Genomic DNA, 18,668 nt, shown 5'->3' with positions numbered 1-18,668 from the left:
ACAGTAGGGGGCTATGTAGCCACTAGGTAGTACAGTAGGGGGCTATGGAGCCACAAGGTAGTGGAGTAGGGAGATAAGTAGTGGAGTTGGGGGCTATGGAGCCACTAGGTTGTGGAGTAGGGTGCTATGAAGCCACTAGGTAGTGGAGTAGGGTGCTATGGAGCCACTAGGTAGTGGAGTAGGGAGGGAGCCACTAGGTAGTGGAGTAGGGAGGGAGCCACTAGGTAGTGGAGTAGGGAACTATGGAGCCACTAGTTAGTGGAGTAGGGTGCCATGGAGCCACTAGGTAGTGGAGTAGGGAGGGAGCCACTAGGTAGTGGAGTAGGGAGCTATGGAGCCACTAGGTTGTGGAGTAGGGTGCTATGAAGCCACTAGGTAGTGGAGTAGGGTGCTATGGAGCCACTAGGTAGTGGAGTAGGGAGGGAGCCACTAGGTAATGGAGTAGGGAGGGAGCCACTAGGTAGTGGAGTAGGGAACTATGGAGCCACTAGTTAGTGGAGTAGGGTGCCATGGAGCCACTAGGTAGTGGAGTAGGGAGGGAGCCACTAGGTAGTGGAGTAGGGAGCTATGGAGCCACTAGGTAGTGGAGTAGGGAGGGAGCCACTAGGTAGTGCAGTAGGGAGCTATGGAGCCATTAGGTAGTGGAGTAGGGAGGGAGCCACTAGGTAGTGGAGTAGGGAGCTATGGAGCCACTATGGAGTGGAGTAGGGCGCTATGGAGCCACTAGGTAGTGGATTATGTAGCTATGGAGCCACTAGGTAGTGGAGCAGGGAGCTATGGAGCCACTAGGTAGTGGAGTAGGGAGCAATGGAGCCACTAGGTAGTGGAGTAGGGAACTATGGAGCCGCTAGGTAGTGGAGTAGGGAACTATGGAGCTACTAGTTAGTGGAGTATGGAGCTATGGAGCCACTAGGTAGTGGAGTAGGGAACTATGGAGCTACTAGGTAGTGGAGTAGGGAACTATGGAGCCACTAGGTAGTGGAGTAGGGAGCTATGGAGCCACTATGGAGTGGAGTAGGGCGCTATGGAGCCACTAGGTAGTGGATTATGTAGCTATGGAGCCACTAGGTAGTGGAGCAGGGAGCTATGGAGCCACTAGGTAGTGGAGTAGGGAGCTATGGAGCCACTAGGTAGTACAGTAGGGGGCTATGTAGCCACTAGGTAGTACAGTAGGGGGCTATGGAGCCACAAGGTAGTGGAGTAGGGAGATAAGTAGTGGAGTTGGGGGCTATGGAGCCACTAGGTAGTGGAGTAGGGAGATAGGTATTGGAGTGGGGGGCTATGGAGCCACTAGGTTGTGGAGTAGGGTGCTATGAAGCCACTAGGTAGTGGAGTAGGGTGCTATGGAGCCACTAGGTAGTGGAGTAGGGAGGGAGCCACTAGGTAGTGGAGTAGGGAGGGAGCCACTAGGTAGTGGAGTAGGGAACTATGGAGCCACTAGTTAGTGGAGTAGGGTGCCATGGAGCCACTAGGTAGTGGAGTAGGGAGGGAGCCACTAGGTAGTGGAGTAGAGAGCTATGGAGCCACTAGGTAGTGGAGTAGGGAGCTATGGGGCCACTAGGTGGTGGAGTAGGGAGGGAGCCACTAGGTAGTCGAGTAGGGAACTAAGGAGCCACTAGGTAGTGGAGTAGGGGGCAATGGAGCCACTAGGTAGTGGAGTAGGGAACTATGGAGCCGCTAGTTAGTGGAGTAGGGAACTATGGAGCTACTAGTTAGTGGAGTAGGGAGCTATGGAGCCACTAGGTAGTGGAGTAGGGAACTATGGAGCCATTAGGTAGTGGAGTAGGGAGCTATGGAGCCACTATGTAGTGCAGTAGGGAGCTATGGAGCCACTATGGAGTGGAGTAGGGAGCTATGGAGCCACTAGGTAGTGGAGTAGGGATGGAGCCACTAGGTAGTGGAGTAGGGAGCTATGGAGCCACTAGGTAGTGCAGTAGGGAGCTATGGAGCCACTATGTAGTGCAGTAGGGAGCTATGGAGCCATTAGGTAGTGGAGTAGGGAGCTATGGAGCCACGAGGTAGTACAGTAGGGGGCTATGGAGCCGCGAGTTAGTGGGGTAGGGAGATATGGAGCCACTATGTCGTGCAGTAGGAAGCTATGAAGCCATTAGGTAGTGGGGTAGGGAGCCACTAGATGGTGGGTTAGGGAGCCACTAGATAGTGCCGTAGGTAGCTATGGAGCCACTAGGTGGTGGAGTAGGGAGGGAGCCACTAGGTAGTGGAGTAGGGAGCTATGGAGCCACTATGGAGTGGAGTAGGGAGCTATGGAGCCACTAGATAGTGGAGTAGGGAGGGAGCCACTAGGTAGTGGAGTAGGGAGCTATGGAGCCATTAGGTAGTGCAGTAGGGAATAATGGAGCCACTAGGTAGTGGAGTAGGGAGCTATGGAGCCACTAGGTAGTGGAGTAGGGAGCTATGGAGCCACTAGGTAGTGGAGTAGGGAGCTATGGAGCCACTAGGTAGTGGAGTTGGGAGCTATGGAGCCGCTAGGTAGTGGAGTAGGGAGCTATGGAGCTACTAGTTAGTGGAGTAGGGGGCTATGGAGCCACTAGGTAGTGGAGTAGGGAGATAGGTAGTGGAGTAGTGGGCTATGGAGCCACTATGTAGTGGAGTAGGGAGCTATGGAGCCACTAGGTAGTGGAGTAGTTAGCTATAGAGCCACTAGGTAGTGGAGTAAGGAACTATGGAGCCGCTAGGTAGTTGAGTAGGGAACTATGGAGCCACTAGTTAGTGGAGTAGGGAGCTATGGAGCCACTATGTAGTGGAGTAGGGAACTATGGAGCCGCTAGGTAGTGGAGTAGGGAACTATGGAGCTACTAGTTAGTGGAGTAGGGAGCTATGGAGCCACTAGTTAGTGGAGTAGGGAACTATGGAGCCACTAGGTAGTGGAGTAGGGAGTTATGGAGCCACTAGGTAGTGCAATAAGGATCTATGGAGCCACTAGGTAGTGCAATAGGGATCTATGGACCCACAAAGTAGTGCAGTAGGGAGCTATAGAGCCACTAGGTAGTGAAGTAGGGAGCTATGGAGCCACTAGGTAGTGCAGTAGGGATCTATGGACCCACAAAGTAGTGCAGTAGGGAGCTATAGAGCCACTAGGTAGTGGAGTAGGGAGCTATGGAGCCACTAGGTAGTGCAGTAGGGAGCTATGGAGCCACTATGTAGTGCAGTAGGGTGCTATGGAGCCATTAGGTAGTGGAGTAGGGAGCTATGGAGCCACTATGTAGTGCAGTAGGGAGCTATGGAGCCACGAGGTAGTACAGTAGGGGGCTATGGAGCCGCGAGGTAGTGGGGTAGGGAGATATGGAGCCACTATGTCGTGCAGTAGGAAGCTATGAAGCCATTAGGTAGTGGGGTAGGGAGCCACTAGATAGTGGGGTAGGGAGCCACTAGATAGTGCCGTAGGTAGCTAAGGAGCCACTAGGTAGTGGAGTAGGGGGCTATGGAGCCACTAGGTAGTGGAGTAGGGAGATAGGTAGTGGAGTAGTGGGCTATGGAGCCACTATGTAGTGGAGTAGGGAGCTATGGAGCCACTAGGTAGTGGAGTAGTTAGCTATAGAGCCACTAGGTAGTGGAGTAAGGAACTATGGAGCCGCTAGGTAGTTGAGTAGGGAACTTTGGAGCCACTAGTTAGTGGAGTAGGGAGCTATGGAGCCACTATGTAGTGGAGTAGGGAACTATGGAGCCGCTAGGTAGTGGAGTAGGGAACTATGGAGCTACTAGTTAGTGGAGTAGGGAGCTATGGAGCCACTAGTTAGTGGAGTAGGGAACTATGGAGCCACTAGGTAGTGGAGTAGGGAGTTATGGAGCCACTAGGTAGTGCAATAAGGATCTATGGAGCCACTAGGTAGTGCAATAGGGATCTATGGACCCACAAAGTAGTGCAGTAGGGAGCTATAGAGCCACTAGGTAGTGAAGTAGGGAGCTATGGAGCCACTAGGTAGTGCAGTAGGGATCTATGGACCCACAAAGTAGTGCAGTAGGGAGCTATAGAGCCACTAGGTAGTGGAGTAGGGAGCTATGGAGCCACTAGGTAGTGCAGTAGGGAGCTATGGAGCCACTATGTAGTGCAGTAGGGTGCTATGGAGCCATTAGGTAGTGGAGTAGGGAGCTATGGAGCCACTATGTAGTGCAGTAGGGAGCTATGGAGCCACGAGGTAGTACAGTAGGGGGCTATGGAGCCGCGAGGTAGTGGGGTAGGGAGATATGGAGCCACTATGTCGTGCAGTAGGAAGCTATGAAGCCATTAGGTAGTGGGGTAGGGAGCCACTAGATAGTGGGGTAGGGAGCCACTAGATAGTGCCGTAGGTAGCTAAGGAGCCACTAGGTAGTGGAGTAGGGGGCTATGGAGCCACTAGGTAGTGGAGTAGGGAGATAGGTAGTGGAGTAGTGGGCTATGGAGCCACTATGTAGTGGAGTAGGGAGCTATGGAGCCACTAGGTAGTGGAGTAGTTAGCTATAGAGCCACTAGGTAGTGGAGTAAGGAACTATGGAGCCGCTAGGTAGTTGAGTAGGGAACTATGGAGCCACTAGTTAGTGGAGTAGGGAGCTATGGAGCCACTATGTAGTGGAGTAGGGAACTATGGAGCCGCTAGGTAGTGGAGTAGGGAACTATGGAGCTACTAGTTAGTGGAGTAGGGAGCTATGGAGCCACTAGTTAGTGGAGTAGGGAACTATGGAGCCACTAGGTAGTGGAGTAGGGAGTTATGGAGCCACTAGGTAGTGCAATAAGGATCTATGGAGCCACTAGGTAGTGCAATAGGGATCTATGGACCCACAAAGTAGTGCAGTAGGGAGCTATAGAGCCACTAGGTAGTGCAGTGATAGTCTTTTACAGCCTGCCCACTTCGAGCTCCTCCTTGTGGTAGGGTTTTGGTAGTTAGACATTGGGTCCAGAGTCTTACTTGTGCAGCCAGCCGACTTGGAGGTCCTCCATGTGATAGGTGATCAAGGAGTAGAGGACAATACCATGTTCTGTACTCTTCACACTGATCTCAGTTGATGAGTTGGCTGGAGGAGACAATGCAGATAGGATAATAAACGTAATTGTTCATTATTCAATCATATTGTATACTTAAGCAATAGGGAACAAGGGTGTGTGGTATAAACTGGTTACCAATGTAATTAGAACAATACAAATATTTTTGGGGTCATACCCATGGTATATGGTCTGATATACCACAGCCTTCAGGCAATCAGCATTGAGGGGTCGAACCACCCGGTTTATAGAACACAATGTTCCACATGCAGTGTATCTGTTTAATAACATGTAGATGATGAGACTCACCAATCACCCTGAACAGTTCGTTTAGCACAGTTTGGTAACCTGGAACAGATTACAGTCATTACTAGTCGTCAACAATAGTCACAATAGTGGACAAAGTTTGACCTTGGAGAGATACATAGGTTTTCTAGAACACAGTAGAGCCATGATAGAGGTTATCTAAGACACAATGGAAACATGACAGAGGTGTTCTAGAACACAGTAGAGCCATGGCAAAGGTGTTCTAGAACACAGTAGAGCCATGGCAAAGGTGTTCTAGAACACAGTAGAGCCATGGCAAAGGTGTTCTAGAACACAGGAGAGCCATGACAGACGTATTCTAGAACACAGTGGTACCTAGCTCTCAATCTCCAGGCAGCATTCTGCCTTCTCTCTATAGTTTCCAGCCATTAGTTTGCCCATGACTACCTCATGTGAACTACAGTCCCGACACTGTGTTTTAACGTTTAGAAACGTCAATAATCATCGCTTGTGATACTGCTTCTGAAACATATGGCCCTCCAGCCACCCTAGTCATAGACTGTTCTCTCTGCTACCGCACGCCAAGCGGTACCAGAGCGCCAAGTCTAGGTCCAAGAGGCTTCTACCCCCAAGCCATAAGACTCCTGAACATCTAATCAAATGGCCACCCAGACAATTTGCATTGTCCCCCACCCCTCTTTTACGCTGCCGCTGCTCTCTGTTATTTTCTATGCAATTTAATAACTCTGCCTACATGTACATGTTACCACATTAACTCTGTACCGGTAGCCCCTGTATATAGCCTCCCTATTGTTATTTTATTGCTGCTATTTAATTATTTGTTACATTTATTTATTATTTTTGGGGGGTATTTTTCTTAAAACTGCATTGTTGGTTAAGGGCTTGTAAGTAAGCATTTCACTGTAAGGTACCTGTTGTATCATCAGTGAGAAAGAATCCTTCAAAGAAATAAAAAATACACTTACTGTAGCAGTTTTACACAGATCCATACAGCTATGGGTGACTCCATCCTATAAACTATACTTCCAGGATTACTCACCCACAGATCCATACAGCTATGGGTGACTCCATCCTATAAACTATACTTCCAGGATTACTCACCCACAGATCCATACAGCTATGGGTGACTCCATCCTATAAACTATACTTCCAGGATTACTCACCCACAGATCCATACAGCTATGAGGGCCTCATCTTAGAAACTACACTTCCACTATACTTCCAGTGATACTCTTACACACAGGTGTTGGAGCATGCTAGATAGCATTGTCTTTCGTAAACAATCACTCTGTAATGGAGATATGGCTGTGTTGGAACACTAACCCTAATCCCAGTGCTTAATTTGTAAATCGGGAGGTCCTGGAACAAAAAGTGAGCCGAGAGGGGGTTGACCTGGGTGGCTCTGAGGTACCGGAACGCATGAAAAAAAAGCACCTCTATAATAGCATATTTATGCTTTATCCAACAATGTGGTCCGGAGGCTCCGTATAGAGGGTGTGATGCAGAGCCACCGGAGGATTGTGGAAGCCAAATTGAGCTCTGTACTGCATGCCTTGCGCCTCCCGAATTTTATAACAATGCGGCGTCCTCGGGATATTGCTCTGTATAGCCCCACATTTACATGATTTGTTGACAGTAGGTGGGGGCGGGAGGTCCTGTATAAACACGAACTCACTTCCTTGACAACTTACTTCACAACAGCTCTCCTCTGCGAAGTGCAAGAAATATGAATGCCCTGATCTCTGCAAGAGACCGCATCGCAGTAAATTCTGTACGGCCACTGTAGACGCCGGATTGACCATGCAGAGCTTTAATAAAGCATTATTTGGGGTTTTGCGTAGTGGAAAATAGCAGTAAAGTAGAGGTGCTTTCAGAAGTTGCACACGTGGAAAATGTTTCGTAGCCTAGGGTCAGGGAAAAATGTGGCCTTTTATAAACTAATTTCATACAATTCTACATAATTTTACATGACTGAATTTTGTTTAATACTGCACAAATGATCAAAATGACAGTCTAATTTGACAGACAGAGCTGTCCGGGGGTGTCCTCGGATGGGGCCACAGTGTCTCCTGACCCCTCCTGTCTCAGCCTCCAGTATTTATGCTGCAGTGTCGGGGGGCTAGGGTCAGTTTGTTATATCTGGAATACTTTTCCTGTCCTATTCGGTGTCCTGTGTGAATTTAAGTGTGCTCTTTCTAATTCTCTCTTTCTTTCTCTCTCTCGGAGGACCTGAGCCCCAGGATCATGCCTCAGGACTACCTGGCACGATGACTCCTTGCTGTCCCCAGTCCACCTGGCCGTGCTGCTGCTCCAGTTTCAACTGTTCTGCCTTATTATTATTGGACCATGCTGGTCATTTATGAACATTTGAACATTGTTGGGGAATAATCAGAATTGGTTGGTAACATAGGTAAGATGTTTTATATTCATCATATGTTTGTAAGTTACTTCTCATCAGAATGTTATTTTTGTATAATACTGTGGCGGGGTTGCAGTATCTGTTCTCTGTCAGGACTAATTTACTTGGGCCGGAGAGAGGGGAGAGGTCAAGCGTGTATCTCTTGGCTCCACAATGTCTGTGTGCCAGTCAATGTGTCTCTGTGATCTTGTCAAGATAGGATGGATTTGATATATGCCTGTTGATATGGAGGATTGGTTTATGGTTCTGGGTTTGAGAAAAGGACATAGTTTAGGAGACAAAGCTGAACGATAAATTATGCCTATGCTGTCTGGATATGTGTGTCTTTGCTATAAAGGATCTCAGTAACAATGTGTGAGGGGCTCTCAGAGAATTCATTGATAGACACTGAATTGATCTGAGAGTCACAGGGTTGTGATAGAGCTCATATAATTAAAAATGGACTTTGTGATAACTAACTCTGACTTGTGTGTGGTTTGCTCTCATGATTTGGTAAATAGAGGAAATTTCCACGACAACATCTTGGCCATGTTCTGTTATAATCTCCACCCGGCACAGCCAGAAGAGGACTGGCCACCCCACATAGCCTGGTTTCTTCCTAGGTTTTGGCCTTTCTAGGGAGTTTTTCCTAGCCACCGTGCTTCTACACCTGCATTGCTTGCTGTTTGGGTTTTTAGGCTGGGTTTCTGTACAGCACTTTGAGATATCAGCTGATGTACGAAGGGCTATATAAATACATTTGATTTGATTTGATAATTTGACACTAACAAACTGAGATCAATAAAAACGACCTTGTCTTGATTCCACCGATAGCTTAGGCCAGGTTTGTGGAGGAGAGACATATTGCACAATATGAGGAGGAAATTGTAGTCCTAACAAAGCTTTCTAGTTTCACTGACTCACCCAATGATACACAGCTCACTCACCGGCAATGGCTGATGTGCTTCTGCCAAAAGCCTATATCTCCCTTGTTTTACTTTGTAAAACAATGCTGTTTCTCAATAGGCCTATTTGGATGACATATTTTGGTAGCCTACAGACAGATTAGTCTTCTCTTTTCAGCAGGAGCCATTTGCTTTCCAACCTGTGTTTTCCTGCGATTTTATTTTAAATATTGCAAAAGTCCTGTTTTGGCTGCACGTTGTTCACTGATAAATTTGCCGCACTTTCCCAACTGGACTCATACCCTGTGATTGGGCTACACATAATAGCCACAGCTAGGCTATTTAAAAATACATTTAAAAAATAAATAATAAGCTATTGATCCTCTGTGGCTAAATTACAGGCCGACTCCTGGTGTAGTAATCTGAATGATTTCATTTCAGTAACTCTAGTTATGTGAGACATTCAGTTGTGCTTCTCTCTTTCACCACAGCAATGGCCACACACTGGTCTGTCTCTAGGCTACAGTGTTGCACCACAGCAATGGCCACACACTGGTCTGTCTCTAGGCTACAGTGTTGCACCACAGCAATGGCCACACACTGGTCTGTCTCTTGGCTACAGTGTTGCACCACAGCAATGGCCACACACTGGTCTGTCTCTAGGCTACAGTGTTGCACAAACCATGAACCTGGGCCGGCCCAACACAAATCAATTCTTAGAATATCAGGCCAAACCATAAACCTGGGCCGGCCCAACACAAATCAATTCTTAGAATATCAGACATGTTTTCACATTAAGTTTTTTTAGGGGGCAGGAGAATTACAGAAGAGACAACTCAAATTAACACTGATCGCTTTTGTTTGAATTTTTACATTGTAAACAGTGAGAAAGGTACCAGAGAGGTACCAGACCAGGGCAAATGAGTTCCGTACTGAAACAGTCCAAAACAGAGAGGAGCCGGGTCCTGTTCCGGCAGGATCCATCTCGAATGACGCACTGCCTAACCCTATCAAGGAGTGCATCAGTTTAACCTAGAGTTTATTTATTTCTCTCATATGAAAGATAAGGTCCTTGTGCTTCCAAAACCGTACCGCAAGCGACAAGTGTTACTGTTCAGATTGAGCATCAGGGCTTTTAGCAAAACTCGTACAGAAGATGATTAAAATAACCAAGTCATCTTCAGAGTTTATTTTAATCAGCTGTGTAGTGCTAGGGCAAAACCAAAACCAAAGCACCCATAGGTCCGAGTTTGGGAAACCCTGTTCTAGAAAACAGTAGAGCCATGACAAAGGTGTTCTAGAACACAGTATATACATGACATAGGTTGTTCTAGAACACAGTAGAGGTGTCGCAGTACCTGCTTCAGTCAGGTTGAACATGCTCTTGTCTTTTCCTCTGGCATCCTTTAGCTTCACCTCGTACACACCTGCATCCTTTTTGGACAACTGGAACAGGGTTAGAGTCAGAGAGTAGGACAGTCAGAGACCTGGAAAGACACTCAACCAGCCCTCATCAGTTACAGAGGCAATCTGAGGCTCTGTTCCAAATCACACCCTATTCCCTATACAGTCTCATAGTTCTGGCCAAAAGTAATGCCAAAATGTACACTACCATTCAAAAGTTTGGGGTCACTGAGAAATCTCCTTGGTTTTGAAAGAAAAGCAAAAAAAATGTTTCCATTACAATAACATTAAATTGATCAGAAATACAGTGTAGACATTTGTTAATGTTGTAAATGAGTATTGTAGCTGTAAACGGCTGATTTTTAATGGAATATCTACATTGGCGTACAGAGGCCCATTATCAGCAACCATCACTCCTGTGTTCCAATGGCACATTGTGTTAGCTAATCCATGTTTATCATTTTAAAAGGCAAAATTATCATTAGAAAAACCATTTTGCAAATATGTTAGCACAGCTGAAAACTGTTGTGCTGATTTAAATAAGCAATAAAACTAGCCTTCTTAAGACTAGTTGAGTATCTGGAGCATCAGCGTTTGTGGGTTCGATTACAGGATCCAAATGGCCAGAAACAAGTAACTTTCTTCTGAAACTCGTCAGTCTATTCTTGTTCTGAGAAATGAAGGCTATTCCATGTGAGAAATTGCCAAGAAACTGAAGACGTCGTACAATTCCGTGTACGACTCCCTTCACAGAACAGCGCAAACTGGCAAGTTTCAGAAGAAAGGTCTTTGTTTCTGGCCATTTTAATAGTAATTTTAATATGTACAACAGTTTTCATCTACTGTCCTGTAGGTTCTCAGTCCAACCCTGTTCCTGGAGATCTACTGTCCTGTGGGTTTTCAGTCCAGCCCTAATTTAGTGTACATGATTCAGCTAGATAAGTTCTTGTTGAGCAGCTAATTGGTAGAATCAAGTGTGTTAAATTAGGGTTGAACTGAAAACCCACAGGACAGTAGATCTCCAGGAAGAGGGTTGAACTAAAAACCCACAGGATGGTAGATCTCCAGGAAGAGGGTTGGGGAGCCCTACTTTAGACATTAGAAAGTGTCATAATAAAATAGCTATTTTTTTGGAAGCATCACCAAACAGCACATGCTCACATCTAATCTACTGAGAGTGACATCCATAGACATCAGTCCTATTATTCTAACTGTATGCTGACTGACAACGTAGTGTGTGGTGTCTGGTATGACATGATATAAGCAAACTGTCATCATGTAAGAGTATGTGTGTCAGGGAGAGACACTATAGTAGCGTAGTAGGCTGTAAATTTAAGCCGTTAGCATACAGTAGTTATGGTAGGCGTTAGACTGATAGCATATTGTATAGCGTAGCATAGCTGGGTTAGAAGCAATGCTCTTCAAAAGTCAACTGAACCCTTCACAACATCAGACCTGGGTTGAAGACATAACCTACTGGATGGCAAATACTTGAGCTGTGATTAATTTTAGTCTGACCAGCATGCAGGGCGGGTGGAGCTTGCGCATTGGTTCCATTATACGGACAAGCTACATCAGTGTCACCTTCCCCGTCTGTGTACCCCCCCTCCCCCACTGCAACTTCCTGACCTTGAGTAGTTTGGAAGTAGAGGACATTGTGTATGTGACCCAGGTCTTCTCCCCATCTGTCTACCCCCCCCCCCCCTCCCCCACTGCAACTTCCTGACCTTGAGTAGTTTGGAAGTAGAGGACATTGTGTATGTGACCCAGGTCTTCTCCCCATCTGTCTACCCCCCCTCCCCCACTGCAACTTCCTGACCTTTCCGATGTTGAAGATCAACACCTCGTCCTTCATCTCGATCTTCTTGTAATCAGCATCATCCTCTTCAATCTCTATTCCGTCTTTGTACCATCTGATCTCTGTCTCTGGCCTGATGTTTCCTATCTACAGGGAGAGAGACACAGAGACACCGTCAGCACACCGAGGACTTAATGGACCCCCCTATCTAAATAGCATGATTCCTTCAGTTTAAGATAAAGATATCTGTCTTTTTGCATGGGTTGTGTCTCAATCCACCGCATCCTCTGATGTTTGGAGGAAGGTGGCAGAGCTACAGTGGTGTTCGTCAAACTAGGAGACGTCCCGAAAATCGGTCTTCTCATAAAAACGTCTGTATGACCCCACCATCGAAAGCTGAGACTCTCACGAACATATTGGTTGTTTTGTATTTGTATTTATTATGGATATCCATTAGTTCCTGACAAGGCAGCAGCTACTCTTCCTGGGGTTTATTAAGGATCCCCATTAGTTCCTGCCAAGGCAGCAGTTACTCTTTCTGAGATCCAGCAAAAATAATGTATATATATATATTTTTAATATACTGTATATATTTTTTAGATATTACCTTACCTTCACAGATAGAACCCTACATTCATAGACAGAACCCTACCATCATAGAACCTTACAGTAATAGATGGAACCTTACCGTCAAAGATGGAAACCTTCCATCACAGACATAACCCTATTGTTTTGATCCATAATTGAACCCTACCGTAATTGATAGAATCATACCATCATAGAGTTCCCTACTGTCTTGATCTGTCATAGAACATTACTGTCATAGACAGAACACTATCGTCATAGATATAACTCTACCAATAGAGATAAAAGCCTAGCATCATAGAACCTTTATGTTAGATATAACCTTAACATCATAGAACCTTACTGTCTTGAGACGTCATAGAACCTTGCCGTCTTAGATCCTTACCATCATAGATACAACCCTACCGTCTTGATCCATCATTGAACCCTACCATCATAGATAGAACCCTATCGTCATATATCAAACCTTAACATCATAGATAGAACCTTGTCTTGATCTTTCATAGGGTTCTATCTATGATGGTATGGTTCTATGAAAGATCAAGACAAGGTTCTATCTATGATGTTAAGGTTCGATATACAGTGGGGCAAAAAAGTATTTAGTCAGCCACCAATTGTGCAAGTTCTCCGACTTAAAAATATATAATTTTCATCATAGGTACACTTCAACTATGACAGACAAAATGAGAAAAAAAAATCCAGAAAATCACATTGTAGGATTTTTTATGAATTTATTTGCAAATTATGGTGTAAAATAACCAACGAGAGCGTACAGGTCGCAATGGTGGGTAGTGTATGGGGCTTTGGTGACAAAACGGATGGCACTGTGATAGACTGCATCCAGTTTGTTGAGTAGAGTGTTGGAGGCTATTTTATAGATGACATCACCGAAGTCGAGGATCGGCAGGATGGTCAGTTTTACGAGGGTATATTTGGCAGCATGAGTGAAGGATGCGTTGTTGTGATATAGAAAGCCTATTCTAGATTTAATTTTGGATTGGAGATGCTTAATGTGAGTCTGGAAGGAGAGTTTACAGTCTAACCAGACACCTAGGTATTTGTAGTTGTCCACGTATTCTAAGTAAGAGCCGTCCAGAGTAGCGATGCTGGACGGGCGAGCAGGTGCGGGCAGTGATCGGTTGAATAGTATGCATTTAGTTTTACTTGCATTTAAGAGCAGTTAGAGGCCACGGAAGGAGAGTTGTATGGCATTGAAGCTCGTCTGGAGGTTAGTTAACACAGTGTCCAACGAGGGGCCCGAAGTATACAGAATGGTGTCGTCTGCGTAGAGGTGGATCAGAGAATCACCAGCAGCAAGAGCAACATCATTGATGTATACAGAGAAGAGAGTCGGCCCGAGGATAGAATCCTGTCGCACCCCCATAGACTGCCACAGGTCCGGGACAACAGGCCCTCCGATTTGACACACTGAACTCGATCTGAGAAGTAGTTGGTGAACCAGGCGAGGCAGTCATTTGAGAAACCAACGATGTCGAGTCTGCCAATAAAATGTGGTGATTGACAGAGTCGAAAGCCTTGGCCAGGTCGATGAATATGGCTGCACAGTAATGTCTTTTATCGATGGCGGTTATGATGTCGTTTAGAACCTTGAGCGTGGCTGAGGTGCAACCATGACCAGCTTTGAAACCAGATTGCATAGCGGAGAAGGTACGGTGGGATTCATAATGGTTGGTAATCTGTTTGTTAACTTGACTTTCCTTAGAAAGACAGGGTAGGATAGATATAGGTCTGTAGCAGTTTGGGTCTAGAGTGTCACCCCCTTTGAAGAGGGGGATGACCGCAGCAGCTTTCCAATCTTTGGGAATCTCAGACAATAGGCTAGTAATAGGGGTTGCAACAATTTCGGCAGATACTTTTAGAAAGAGAGGGCCCAGATTGTCTAGCCCGGCTGATTTGTAGGGGTCCAGATTCTCCAGCTCTTTCAGAACATCAGCTATCTGGATTTGGGTCAAGGAGAAATGGTGGGGGCTTTGGCGGATTGCTGGGGTGCTGGGCAGTTGACCGGGGTAGCCAGGTGGAAAGCATGGCCAGCCGTAGAGAAATGCTTATTGAAATTCTCAATTATAGTGGATTTATCAGTGGCGACAGTGTTTCCTAGCCTCAATGCAGTGGGCAACTGGGAGTAGGTGCTCTTATTCTTCATGGACTTTAGTGTCCCAGTACCTTTTTGAGTTAGTACTACAGGATGCAAATTTCTGTTTGAAAAAGCTAGCCTTAGCTTTCCTTACTGCCTGTGTATATTTGTTCCTAACTTCCCTGAAAAGTTGCATATCACGGGAGCAATTCAATGCTAATGCAGAACGCCACAGGATTTTTTTGTGCTGGTCAAGGGCAGACAGGTCTGGAGTGAACCAAGGACTATATCTAATCCTAGTTCTAACATTTTTGAATGGGGCATGCTTATTTAAGATGGTGAGGAAGTCACTTTTAATGAATAACCAGGCATCCTCTACTGACGGGATGAGGTCAATATCATTCCAGGATACCCGGGCCAGGTCGAATAGAAAGGCCTGCTCGCAGAAGTGTTTTGGGGAGCGTTTGACAGTGATGAGGGGTGGTTGTTTGGTCGCAGACCCATTACGGATGCAGGCAATGAGTCAGTGATCGCTGAGATCTTGATTGAAAACAGCAGAAGTGTAGTTGGAGGGCGAGTTAGTTAGGATGACATCCATGAGGGTGCCCGTGTTTACGGATTTGGAGTTATATATGGTCTGTTCATTGTGAGATTGAGGGCATCAAGCTTGGATTGTAGGATGGCCGGGGTGTTAAGCATGTCCCAGTTTAGGTCACCTAGTAGCACGAGCTCAGAAGATAGATGGGGGGCAATCAATTCACATATGGTGTCGAGGGCACAGCTGGGGACAGAGGGAGGGCTATAGCAAGTGGCAACAGTGAGATACTTGTTTCTGGAAAGGGTATGACGACACAGCCTGTGTTTTGGGGAGTTTCTCCCATTCTTCTCTGCAGATCCTCTCAAGCTCTGTCAGGTTGGATGGTGAGCGTCACTGCACAGATATTTTCAGGTCTCTCCAGAGATGTTCGATCGGGTTCAAGTCCGGGCTCTGGCTGGGCCACTCAAGGACATTCAGAGACTTGTCCCGAAGCAGTTGTCCTGTTGGAAGGTGAACCTTCACCCCAATCTGAGGTCCTGAGAGCTCTGGAGCAGGTTTTCATCAAGGATCTCTCAGTGCTTTGCGCCGTTCATCTTTCCCTCGATCCTGACTAGTCTCCCAGTCGCTGATGCTGAAAAACATTCCCACAGCATGATGCTGCCACCACCATGCTTCACCGTAGGGATGGAGCCAGGTTTCCTCCAGATGTGACGCTTGGCATTCAGGCCAAAGAGTTACATTTTGGTTTCATCAGAACAGACCATCTTGTTTATCATGGTCTGAGTGTCTTTAGATGCCTTTTGGCAAACTCCAAGCGGGATGTCATGTGCCTTTTACTGAGGAGTGACTTCTGTCTGGCCACTCTACCATAAAGGCCTGATTGGTGGAGTTCTGCAGAGTGTGTTGTCCTTCTGAAACGTTCTCCCATATCCACAGAGGAACTCTGGAGCTCTGTCACAGTGACCATCGGGTTCTTGAGCAACACCCTGACCAAGGCCCTTCTCCCCCGATTGCTCAGTTTGGCCAGGAGGCCAGCTCTAGGAAGAGTCTTGGTGGTTCCAAACTTCTTCCATTTAAATTAAGAATGATGGAGGCCAATGTGTTCTTGGGACCTTCAATGCTTCAGAAATGTTTTGGTACCCTTCCCCAGATCTGTGCCTCGACACAATCCTGTCTCTGAGCTCTACGGACAATTCCTTTAACCTCATGGCTTGGTTTTTGCTCTGACATGCACTGTCAACTATGGGACCTTATATAGACAAGTGTGTGCTTTTCCAAATCATGTCCAATCAATTGAATTTACCACAGCTGGACTCCAATCAAGTTGTAGAAACATCTCAAGGATGATCAATGGAAACAGGATGCACCTGAGCTCAATTTCGAGTTTCATAGCATATGGTCGGAATACTTAAATAATGAAGGTATTTCTGTCTTTTATTTGTAATAAACATTTCTAAAAACGTGTTTTGATTTGTCATTACGGGTATTGTGTGAAGATTGATGAGGATTTTTTATTTAAAATGTGGAAAAGTCAAGGGGTCTGAATACTTTTCGTATGCACTGTATAAGCTTAACATCAAAGATAGAACCTATTGTCATAGAACCCTTTTGTCACAGATAGAACATTTATGTTATAATAGAACCTTACCGTCATTGAACCATTCTGTTATAGATACAACTTTCCTTCATCGATAAAACCTTACCATCAAAGATAGATCCTTACCGTCAAAGAACCTTACAGTAATATATAGATCAGTACCGTCATAGATAGTACCCTACCGTCATAGATGAAAAAAACCTACTGCCATAGATAGAAACTTACCATTTTAGATAGAACCCTACTGTCATAGATATAACCTAAAAGTCAGACAGAACCCTTCTGTTAAAGGTAGAACCCTCCCGCCATAGAACCTTTGTCATAGATAGAACCCTATCGTAACCCATAATTGAATCCTTCAGTCATAGACAGTTCCCTACCGCCTTGATCCGTCATAGAACATTACCGTCAAAGATAGAAGCCTAACATCATAGATAAAACATTACCATCGTATAACCTTTCTGTTAGATAGAACCCTGCCGTCTTGATCCATCATAGAACCACACTGTCATAAATATAATCCTACCTTCTTGATTCATCATAGAACCTTACCATCATAGATCGAGTCCAACCATTATAGATAGAACCCTACCATCATAGATATAACCTTTCTGTTATGTTCTATCTATGATGGTAGGGTTATATCTATAATGTTAAGGTTCTATCTATGACAGTAGGGTACTGTCATAGATAGAAACCTACCATCAAATATATAACCTTAACATTATAGATAGAACACTGCCATCATATATTGAACCTTATTGTCATAGATATAACCATACTGTCAAAGATATAACCCTATCTATGACAATAAGGTTCAATCTATGATGGCAGAGATATCTATGATATTAAAGTTATATCTTTGACAGTATGGTTCTAACATCAGAAAAACGTATCGTCATAACCCTTGAATGAGTAGGTGTGTCCAAAAGTTTGACTGGTACTGTAGATAGAAGCTTACCATCTTAGACAGAACCATACAGTCATAGAAACAGTATCTATAACAGAATAGTATCTATAACAGAATGGTCTATCGTCATAGATACAACACTTCCTTCTTGATCCATCATAGAACACCACCATCATAGATAAAAACCTTACTGCTATAGCTATAACCTACAGTCATAGATGAAACCTAACCATGATGAAACCGCCATAAATAGAGCCCTAACAAATAAATAGAACTGTAGAATCACAGATAGAACCCTACCCTCATGGATATAAGCTTACGTCATAGAACCCTACAGTAATATATAGAACCCTACCATCGTAGATAGATCCTTATGTCATAGAACCCTACAGTAATATATAGAACCCTACCATCGTAGATAGATCCTTACGTCATAGAACCTTACAGTAATATATAGAATACTACCATCATAGATACAACCTAACCGTCACAGACAGAGTCCTTCTGTTAAAGATGGAAACCTACCATCATAGAACCTTTGTTATAGATATAACCCTACGGTCTTGACCTGACATAGGGAAGGGAAAGGGGGATACCTAGTCAGTTGTCCAACTGAAATGTGTCTACCTTCATAGATAAAACCTACCGTCATACATCCTTTCCATATATAGAACATTACCATCATAGATCGAACCTTACAGTCAAATATGGAGCCCTTCCGTCATAGATAGAATTCTACCATCATAAATATAACCCTACCGACATAGAATAAACCTACCGTCATAGATAAAACCTACCGTCATAGATAGAATCTTACCGTCATAGATAAAACCTACCGTCATAGATAGAACCTTACCGTCATAGATAAAACCCTACTGTCATAGATCAAACCTACCGTCATTCATCTTTATCATATATAGAATATTACCATCATAGATCGAACCTTACAGTCAAATATGGAACCCCACCGTCATAGATAAAACCTTACCGTCACAGATAAAACCTACCGTCATAGATATAACCCTACCGCCATAGATAGAACCTACCGTCATAGATAGAACCTTACCGTCATAGATAAAACCTACCATCATAGATAAAACCTACCGCCATAGATATAACCTACCGTCATAGATATAACCCTACCGTCATAGATAAAACCTACCGTCATAGAT

At 45.1% G+C, this 18,668-nt stretch overlaps 1 protein-coding gene across 4 annotated transcripts in view; it reads right to left on the bottom strand.

Annotated features, from left to right (window-relative positions):
• The window catches only part of myom1a (myomesin 1a (skelemin)), a 124,845-nt gene that overhangs the window by 37,693 nt on the left and 68,484 nt on the right, over positions 1 to 18,668 (bottom strand). For all 4 annotated transcript variants that reach the window (XM_036966992.2, XM_036966996.2, XM_036966995.2 and 1 more), the window contains 4 exons: positions 11,793 to 11,918; positions 9,928 to 10,015; positions 5,288 to 5,326; positions 4,905 to 5,010 (listed from right to left, as the gene is read on the bottom strand). In XM_036966992.2, the coding sequence (XP_036822887.2) occupies positions 4,905 to 5,010; positions 5,288 to 5,326; positions 9,928 to 10,015; positions 11,793 to 11,918 (359 nt within the window). The remainder of the gene's footprint in view (positions 1 to 4,904; positions 5,011 to 5,287; positions 5,327 to 9,927; positions 10,016 to 11,792; positions 11,919 to 18,668) is intronic.

The sequence above is a fragment of the Oncorhynchus mykiss genome, chromosome 28, assembly GCF_057628025.1.
Source record: "Oncorhynchus mykiss isolate SJ-2025 chromosome 28, ASM5762802v1, whole genome shotgun sequence".
NCBI lineage: Eukaryota > Metazoa > Chordata > Actinopteri > Salmoniformes > Salmonidae > Oncorhynchus > Oncorhynchus mykiss.
This window is presented reverse-complemented; position numbering and strand designations above follow the sequence as displayed.